Genomic DNA, 10,583 nt, shown 5'->3' with positions numbered 1-10,583 from the left:
GTTTAGGTTATTATTATTATTATTATTATTATTATTTAGTGTTGGTTGGTAATGGTTTCTTGTTGTGTTTCGGTAAACAATCGTAGGCGCTATGATTTGGTTGAAATTGAGGGCTGATTCATTGATTTCTACAAAATCATTCGCCAAGAAAACTGGATGGAGTTTCCGGTACCACCCGATTACCCGAACAAAATCTGGTTGGTACTACGAAATTTTTAAGTATATCTTCCTAGGATGATTAGCATCATAGGCGCATTTTGTAACAAGTAATAAGTATTAAACCCGAAGGATTTGATACACGTCTTTTTTTATAAATTTGGTATTTGTATTTTTAACACATGTACGATATCATCTCATCACTAATGATTTAAACCGGTAAAAACAGGAAAATGTGAAAGAAAAAAAACAAGAGGATGGTAACCAAATTTCATAAGTATATTTTATTTAGATTAACTAATTTACGTTTTTTAACATCTATACAAAATTTATACAATATTCAACTTTGAGTAATATTTGTTGGGGAAAAAATGGATGACATTGTTAAATTACGTGTTTGTGGGCTAGCTAAAGACTCTTGGTTAAAATGTCATGTTGACAGAAAGTCATTAATTAACCAATCATTTAGCTGACTCGTTGTAAAGTAACTGGATTTTAAATACAATTATTGCTATGCTTATGTAAGAAACTTTTAAAAAATGGGAAAATGAAAACTCGGTTTAATATGAATGTAAAATATAGAACATTAAGGTCTATGATGATATATGGTGGTGGTTGAATGCCTAACAAAAAGTGTGCATTTCATGCTAGTCCAAAAGTCTTGGTTCTTTAAAATAATTGACATGTATTGAAAGAGGTTGTGGTGCCCGTGTTGTAATCTCAAGAAGAGACAACAATTGTCCCCGTACCATTTTGTTAAGTACCATACACACAAACACAGAGAAAGTCGTAGCAAAATAAAGTTAAAAGACTTGGAAGACAAGTTTGTGCTATAGAGAATTTAAGGAAAGTTGAGATATATTCATTTGGTGCAATTTTTTTATGATCTTATATGTGGAAGGAACCAAAAACGCTCTTTGTTGGGGTTATGTCGCTCAACACAAGCTAAGTGAAACCATCGAGAAAATCTACCAAAAATGTGAACGGCTAGTACGCACATAGATGAAGTAGTGTTGACCGAAAACAGTGACAAACAATTGGATTTGAAATGAAATCCGAATTATGCTAAAATGATCATGCCATGGATAGGATTATTTTGTTCAAGAAATTGGGTAACGGGTAACTAAGCCTAAAGTTTATCGGTAATTTAATAACGAGTTGATAAAGTTAGTTTTCGTTTCAAGTTACTAGAAACTTTGAATGGGGTTTTTCACAACACATTTCTTATGCCCCACACAAGGAAGTATTTAATTGATGATATGACACATATTATTGAAAAAGATATATGATGCAAAAAAAGTGGTGTATAAATCATTCTCGATTAAGCTTTAGTTAAATCATATAAAAGGGAATAAAGTTTATTAAGAATAATGAATTTTTTAAATACCAATAATAATCAAGAAACGCTTTATAAAAAACGTACACTTGAAATTACGAGATGGTTTCCAGACTTATAGTTGAATCCATTTTAATCTACAACGAGGCAAGAAGCGACTGTCATGCTTTAGTTTTCAATGAACAAGGCTATCGATGATTAAGGAAGTAAGTCTCTAATTATCGTCTACTTTTACTCGTTGTTTCCATTTGTTTGTCTGGGCTTCCATTTGTTCGATTGAAAAGTGTCGCTTTGTTGTTACTAAACGGGGCTACCACAGACTAGTGGGGTGATTAAGAATGTGAGTCCCACATTCTTGTCTTCTTTTACTCGTAGGTTCCATTTGTTCGTTTGAAAGATGTCCCTTCTGTTTTCACTTAACAAGGATAGCAACGACTGGTGGGCTTTTGTTTCACTTAATGAGGCTATAAATGACTCATGGTATGATTAAGGAGGTGAGACACTCATTCTAGTCTTCCTTCACTGGTTATGGTTTCCATTTGTTCGTTTGGGCTTCCATTTATATGTTTGAAAAGTGTCGATTTTGTTTTCAATGAACAAGGCTAGCCGCAACAAATGGCCTTTTGTTTTCAATGAACAGGGCTATAAGGGACTCTCGGGGATGATTAAGGAGGTGACTCCTCCATTCTAGTATTCTTTTACTCATTGTGGTAAGTGTCATTTATGTTTACATTGAACGGGGCTAGAAGCGACAATTGGGATTTTGTATTCATTGATCGGAGCTTTTAGGACTCATGGGATGATTAAAGAGGCGAGTCCCACGATCTATTCTTCTTTTACTTGTGGTTTCCATTTGCTCGTTTGCACTTCCATTTGTTCCTTTGAAAAATGTCACTTTTACTTTCATTGAACGAATTATCAACGACTGGTGGGCTCATGTTTTCACTAACAGAGCTATCAAGGACTCGTGTGATGATCAAGGAGGTGAGTTCATCATTCTAGTCTTCTTTAACTTTGGTTTCCATTTGTTCATTTGGGTTTCATGTGTTCGTTTGAATAGTTTCACTTTTGTTTTCACTTAACAGGCTAGCAACAAATGTGGTCCTTTTTGTTTTCATTGAACGTGGCTATCAGAGACTCGTGGGATCATTAAGGAGGTGAGACCCTCATTATAGTATGTTTTTACTCCTTGTGGTTTCTATGTGTTCGTCTGGGCTTTCATTTGTTCGTTTGAAAAGTGTCGCTTCTGATTTCACTAAATGGGACTAGCAGCTACAGGTGGGATTTTTTATTTTCAATGATCAGGGCTTTTAGGGACCCCTGGGATGATTCAAAAGGTGAGTCTCACATTCTAGTATTCTTTTACTCGTTGTGGTTTCAATTTCTTTGTTTGCGCTTCCATTTATTCATTTGAAAAGTGTAGCTTATGTTTTCATTTAATGGGGCTAGCAGCAACTAGTGGGCTTTTTTTCATTGAACGGGGCAATCAGTGATTGTGATGATTAAGAAGGTAAGCCCCTTATCAAATCTTATTTAACTCGTAGTGGTTTCTATTTGTTCGTTTGAAAAGTGTCGCTTCTGTTTACACTGAATGGTGCTATAAGCGACAATTGGGCTTTTGTATTCACTGATCGGAGAATTTTGGACTCATGGGATGATTAAGGAGGCGAGTTCCTCTTTCTAGTATGCTTTTACTTGGTGTGGTTTCAATGTGTTTGTTTGGCTTCCAGTTTTTCGTTTAAAAACGTTGTTTCTGTTTTCACTGAACGGGGCTATCAAGGACTCTTGGTATAATTAATGAGGTGAGTCCATCATTTTAGTCTTCTTTAACTTGTTGTGGTTTCCGTTTATTCGTTCGAAAAATATCGCTCTCACTTTTGCTGAACAAGGCTAGCAATGACTAGTGGCCTTTTCTTTTCACTAAAAGGTGCTATCAAGGAACCGTGGGATTATTAAGTAAATGAGTCACTCATTCAAGTCTTCTTTAACCCGTGGTTTCAGTTTGTTCGTTTAGGCTTCCATTTATTCTTTTGAAAAATGTCGGTTCTGTTTTCATTGAACAGGGCTAGTAAGGACCAGTCTGGTGGGATTTTGTTTGCCCCCTGTCATGGACCCGTTAGATGATTAAGAAGGTAGTCCCTCATTTTAGTCTTCTTTTACTCGTTGTGGTTTCCATATATTCGTTTATACTTTCATTTGTTCGTTTGAAATGTGTTGCTCTTATTTTCACTGAGCGAGGCTAGCAACGACTAATGACCTTTTGTTTTAACAGAACAGGGTTATCAGGGACTCTTGGGATGGTTAAGGATATGAGTCTCCCATTCAAATCTTCTTTAACTTGTGGTTTCTATTTGTTCGTTTGAGCTTCAATTTGTTCATTTGAAAAGTGTTTCTTCTGTTTTTACTAAACGGGGCTAGCAGCGACTGGTGAGATTTTTTTTCTTCCACTAAACGAGTTATTAGGGACTTGTGGGATGATTAAGGATGTGCTTACCTCATTCTAGTATTTCTGTTACTCGTTATGGTTTTCATTTGTTCGTTTGGGCTTTCATTTGTTCGTTTAAAAAGTGTCGCTCTAGTTTTCATTAAACGAGGTTAACAGCGACATATGACCTTTTGTTTTCACTTATTGGGACTATTAGGGACTCCTGAGATGATTAAGGAGGTGAGTCCCTCATTTTAGTGATCTTTTACTTGTTGTGGTTTCCATGTGTTTGTGTTGGTTTTATGTCAGTTTAAAAAGTGTCGCTTCTGTTTTCACTAAACAGGGACAACAACGTCTGGTGGGCTTAATTTGTTTTTCATTGAAGAGGGTTATTATGAACTCGTGGGATAATTAAGAAAATGAATCCCTCATTCTAGTTTTTTTTACTCAATGTGGTTTCCATTTGTTCATTTGGGCTTTCATTTGTTCGTTTGAAAACGTGAACGATTGGTACTCACTTAGAGTATGAAACAATGTTAGGCTGAAAATGGTGATAACCAATTGGATTTGAAATGAAAACGAGATTATTTTAAAATGATCACTTCATGAAAAGGATTATTTTGTTCAAGAAATTTGGTAACAGTGTAAGGTAAGTATATGGTTTATCGGGTAATTTAAGATTGTAACAAGCTGATGATGTTAGTTGTCGTTTCAAGTTACTAGAACCCTTGAGTGGAGTTTTACAACGCATTTCTCGTGTCCCTCGCAAGCAAGTGTTTAATTGAGGACACATATATTATTGAAAAAGATATATGGTGTCTTAATGTGGTGCATAAGTCAGTCCCGGTTTAGCTTTTAACTATATAAATAAAGAATATAGTATATTAAGGATAATGAGATAAACAATTAATATTAACAATAATATTCAAAAAACACTTCATTAGAAACGAACACTTGAAATTATGAGATAGTTCCAGACTTCAACAGTTGGTTCATTTTTAATCAACAATACTCGAAAGAACTAGTCAAGAGGTTAAAGATAACCCCAAAAAGTAGTGAAGGGTCCAAAAGTACACATACTTTTTTCTAATATAAAAATATCTACACATCATATTTAAATAAGTTAATTACTTAATACAACAAAGGAGAAGTTAACGTACAAATAAAATTAACGTGTTAAACGTGATAATCAAGTAGAGTAATTATGTAATTACTCTATAATAATTACTCTATGATGTAATTACATAATTATTCTACTTGTATATATAATTACTCTACTTGATTCTCATGTTTAGCATGTTAATTTCATTTGTATTTGATCCAAACCATATATAACAAAAACCAATATTTATATGCTACAAGACTACAAGTAAAATAGAAATTATTTTTTGACAAAATGGCAAAACGCGTCTTTTATGTTTTTACGTTTTTTCAGTGGTTGTTCTTTAGCAAACTTAATGATAGAAAACATCCTTTATGTTCAAAAAAATCTTGCACGGTTCGTCTTTTTCACTAACGAGGGTTAGTTTTTCTCGTTAAATCCAGTCATGTACACCTCATGTGAGGGCAATTTAGTCTTTTAATAAAATAAAAAATATATATTTATTAAAATTATCAGTGGGCCACTGAATTAATTAATAATAATAAAATAATATATGCTGCATAAATCCCTACTGCACCACTCGTCCCCGGTCGGCAACCGTCACCATCTTCGACAACCACTACCATCGCCCACGGCCGGCAACCGTCACCATCTTGGACAACAATACCATCGCCTAAACTACCACCACCACCGTGCACTCCCCCTCTCTCTTTACACTACCACCATCACACCACCAATCCACCATACCCTAATAGCTACAGACCACCACCATATATCAATCAACTATACTCATTTGTTTCACCTCGTCAGAACCCTAGAAATGGCCAGAATTGCACAAATTAGCCCCAAAACACCTTAAAATGATGCCATAGGCTTTACAATTACCGACGTCATAGATGAAAAATGGAGTTTCGATTTTCAATTTCACACCAAATCGAACTTGTCGGACTTAATAAAACCATAGAAAATCAAATACCCACCAAAAGATCTGTCACGCCTACACCGGCGGCCCAATTTTGGGGTTTCTTGTTACCAGATCTGAACTTTCTGGTTGAAGATGTTAACAATGGTGGAGTGTCTATAGTTGATGTATACACGGTGGTTGCAGGTGGTGGCGGATTGGTGTATACGCGGTGGTTGCAGGTGGTGGCGGTCCGACAATGTGGTGGTGGTGGTCCGGGGCTGTAGTGGCGACATGTGGTGGGTGGTGCCGTGGTGGTCTGTTTAAAGGAGAGGGAGAGAAAGAGATTAGAGAGAGTATGTGTGTCACTGTGTTGTATTTATTTATTTTTATTTTAATTATTAAATTAACTATAAAATTACAAAGCTACTCTCACGTGCATTACACATGACTAATTTTAACGAGAAAAGTTACCTACGTTGGTGTCAAAGAACATAACTTGAAAGAGTTTTTAAGCATAAATGATGTTTTTTGTCATTTTTTTGCTAAAAGATGTCTACTGAAAAAACATACAAACATAAAGGACCTCTTTTACCATTTTATTATAGCTCATTTCATTTCATGTAGATAACAGAAAACCAAGCCCCCCTTCATTAAAATAAAATAATAACGAAACATCTTTTAAGTAGTTGAATTCGATGAAGTGACATTTCAAACATACAAACCACTCACATAGATAATTATTTTTTTGATCATATAAGAAGATACAACTTTGTATATAAAGCCTATGATCACCCGTCCTCCCATCGTTACATCAAACAGTTAAAAACAATACAGTGTTTCATGTTAGAAACAAAAAGTCTATACAAGTTTCAATCCATCAAAAGAAATCATACGTTATCTATTAACCCTATAAAAGTTGAATATATATATAAATTGAAAGTTAACAAAAACATGTTCGAGAACAATTATACAGTAGTTGGGCACTTTGTGACTAAAAGCAAAACCAGAGACTATTTGTGGTGTTTAATAATTCTTAAACCAGCACACAATAAACCTCCCAGGGTTTGTGTCTCGGTTCCAAAATTCCTACGCCACCTGTTTCCGAAATCTAGAAAGAAAAAAAACGAGTATTTATAAGATCTTTATTAAAAAAAAATATATAAACTTGATTATTATTTCTAATCTTGATTATTATTAGTATTAACCTTATTATATATGTGAGAGAGATCTTTAAACATTTCCATATAAAGCATCCGATTCGTAAAAACTCCATTCAAGAAGAAAGATCGATTATTATTCAAGTAAACCCAAGTCATGGATAACAATAATAATATCAGTTGTCAGATGAAAGTTGAAACAGGTGATGCAGGCTATGTGCTTGAAGATGTGCCTCACTTAACTGATTACATCTCTGATCTCCCTGTAAGTTTTATTACATGCTCTTGTTGTTGCTTTGACTTTTCGCTCGGTTAAGTTTTTTTTTTTTTATTTTTATTTGTGGGTTTGGGGTTTTTAGATCTGTTGTGCAATAATGTGAATGGGTTTGATGGATTTGATTTTTAGGGGTTTGGTACACTGAGATTTAGATGTTCATTTATGAAAAAAATTGATGAAATGATGAACATGTGGTTGACCAGTTATTAAAGTCAAATGTTGTTGTTGATGATGTCATAATGTCATTTTGTTGTATGATTTATGCAGACGTATCCGAATCCGTTGCGTTCGAATCCTGCGTATTCGGTTGTGAAGTAAGTTCATCTGCGTAATTGTAATTACTTTTTATTAAATCTGTTTATGGTATGTATATTAATCTTCAACTTATGATGGATCACAGGCAGTACTTTGTTGATGCAGATGATACCGTGCCTCAAAAGGTCGGTTGCAAAAAAATATATATATTATTTATTAGTATGCTTTTTGTATAATATTGTCGGTCCCATTGACTCGTGATGACATGGGTTATATTGTTGTGACCTTTTGCAGGTTGTTGTTCACAAGGATGGTCCGAGAGGGACACATTTCCGGCGTGCTGGACCCCGCCAAAGGGTATGTTGTTTTTGACTTATTTAATTATGAATGAGTTGATTTGCGTTATTAGGCTATGTTCTTATCTCCAACGGGTGGATTGCTAAAGTAGAGTCTATATTGGTGCAGGTTTATTTCGCACCCGATGAGGTGCATGCTGCTATCGTTACATGTGGTGGTTTGTGTCCCGGGCTGAATACAGTTATTAGGGAAATTGTATGTGCACTTTATCACATGTATGGTGTTACCAGAGTTCTTGGTATAGATGTAAGTCTTATAATTGATAATTTTGTTATTATGTAACTTTTAACATTCCTTGTATGTCTTTGGCCTTTGCGTCTTGTAATGGCCCTTTGGTTTTTAATGTTATTGGCATTTCAAAAAAAAAAATGTAACTTTTAACATCATGGCATTAAGGTCTAAGTTTTATAATGTTTTTGTGCAGGGAGGGTATAGAGGCTTTTACTCTAAAAACACCATCACATTGACTCCAAAGGTTGTGAATGACATTCACAAACGTGGTGGTACGATTATTGGTACGTCTCGTGGGGGCCATGATAAACCAAAGATAGTTGACAGTATTCAGGATCGCGGTATCAACCAGGTGTGTTTTCATACATTCCCACATGTAATATTAAGTATATCTTTTTTATGCTTTTAGTTGTTTAATTAGACAAGGGTTATGTTTTAGGTTTATATAATTGGAGGTGACGGTACTCAGAAGGGAGCAGCAGTTATTTATCAGGTAATAAAGTGTTTAAATGATGCACCCTTTTCTTTTTTTATAAACTATGGAATTTTATAAAAGTTAAAACTTAAAAGATAATTTGTTAAATTATGCAGGAAGTGAGAAGGCGCGGGCTTAAGGCTGTAGTGGCTGGGATTCCTAAGACAATTGATAATGACATTCCGGTACTTGCATTCTAATACATAGTAATTTTGCGTAGGCATGTAAACGAACTGAACGTTCAACGAATAGTTCATGAACCATTCGGCAGAAAGTTAATTAACGAATGAACATGAACACACGCATCGTTCGTTCATTTATATTCATGAACCTTCATTTACGTTTGTTCATCTAAATTTGTTTATGTTTGTTGGTTGTTTTTGTTCGTTTAATTATATTTTAATGTATACATATAAAAAATCTAGACTCGTTACAACTTAGTCTAGTCACATGTCCTTCACATTACTTTTAACCGGTTTTAGCTCAGTTATGTTCGTTTATACTGGTAACGAACAAACATACATGTTCATTTCTTAACGAAAGAACAAGAACAAAAAAAACCCTGTTCGTTTTAAGTGCTCGTGTTCAATTAAAGTTAAATGAACGAACACGAACATGCTCTGTTCATGCATGTTCAGTTTGCTTAGAAGCCTAATTTATCGAATTAGCTGTATCTTATCTTCGTGGTCCTGCATTAAACACGTGTGAACATAACACAGTAATACATATACTAATATTATCTATTTTATGTTTATTCCAGGTCATTGATAAGTCATTTGGTTTTGACACTGCTGTTGAAGAGGCTCAACGTGCCATTAATGCTGCACACGTTGAGGCTGAAAGTGCTGAGAACGGTATAGGGGTGGTCAAACTCATGGGTCGCTATAGTGGTATGCCTATTTTGACTTTCTTTCTATTTTAACCATCTTCTTCGTTCCAAATTATTAGCGGTCATGTAATTTTCGTGTTTCAGGATTCATCGCGATGTATGCAACTTTGGCAAGCCGAGATGTTGATTTATGTTTAATTCCCGAATCGCCCTTTTATCTCGAGGGCGAAGGTGGGCTTCTAGAATATGTGGAAAAGCGTCTCAAAGACAACGGGCACATGGTTATTGTTGTGGCAGAAGGTGCGGGCCAAGAACTTCTCGCAGCAGAAAACCTTAAAACTTCAACCGCAAAAGATGCTTCTGGAAACAAACTTCTTCAAGATGTTGGATTATGGATCTCTGATAAAATCAAGGTATTCATTCATATACATTTTGACAAAAACACTCTATTTGGTAATTTACTAAAATGCCCTTTTTTGTAGGCTCACTTTGCTAAAATACCTTCCATGCCCATTACTCTTAAATACATAGGTAATTAATTACACTTTATGATTTGGAAGGTGTTTGATGATGTTGTCTTGACTAATATACCCTTGTCTGAATGCATAATGGCAGATCCAACTTACATGATCCGTGCGGTTCCGAGTAATGCATCTGATAATGTGTACTGCACTCTTCTTGCTCAAAGCTGTGTTCATGGAGTGATGGCGGGCTACACGGGCTTCACAAGTGGGCTTGTCAATGGTAGACAGACTTATATTCCATTTAATGTAAGTTATATATATGATACCAAAAACTTGTTCTTATATGTGTTTTTCATGAGGGTTAATATCGTAAAAAACCAATATGCTTTCTTATTTTTTCATGTTAAGTTTTCTAAGATAATTTTTTGATACTTTACTTGTCTAAACCAACACACCATCCAAACGCCCTTAAGTCTCATGACCAATCTTATGTTTTCATGCAGCGTATCACTGAGAAGCAGAACAACGTTGTGATTACCGATAGAATGTGGGCCAGGCTTCTCTCATCCACCAATCAACCGAGCTTTTTGCGACCAAAAGACGTTGCTGAAGTCC

The 10,583-nt window shown here is 35.2% G+C and overlaps 1 protein-coding gene across 1 annotated transcript; it reads left to right on the top strand.

The window, feature by feature from the left end:
• Nucleotides 1–7,166: 7,166 nt before the first annotated feature.
• Nucleotides 7,167–10,579, top strand: LOC143605824 (ATP-dependent 6-phosphofructokinase 3-like; the record flags this gene model as incomplete). The annotated part of the gene is made up of 13 exons (XM_077081800.1): nucleotides 7,167–7,345; nucleotides 7,625–7,671; nucleotides 7,758–7,797; nucleotides 7,907–7,969; nucleotides 8,078–8,215; nucleotides 8,394–8,552; nucleotides 8,640–8,693; nucleotides 8,792–8,860; nucleotides 9,436–9,565; nucleotides 9,649–9,917; nucleotides 9,987–10,035; nucleotides 10,120–10,274; nucleotides 10,472–10,579. Coding segments are annotated over exons 1-13 (1,389 nt in total), but the record flags the coding sequence as incomplete, so codon positions are not given.
• Between the last annotated feature and the right edge of the window lie 4 nt (nucleotides 10,580–10,583).

This window comes from Bidens hawaiensis, unplaced genomic scaffold (genome assembly GCF_021521415.1).
Source record: "Bidens hawaiensis isolate Kalapana, Puna unplaced genomic scaffold, B.hawaiensis_p1.1 tig00071614_1, whole genome shotgun sequence".
NCBI classification, from domain to species: Eukaryota; Viridiplantae; Streptophyta; class Magnoliopsida; order Asterales; family Asteraceae; genus Bidens; species Bidens hawaiensis.
The sequence above is the reverse complement of the archived record's forward strand: the minus strand, read 5'-3'. Positions and strand labels throughout refer to the sequence as shown.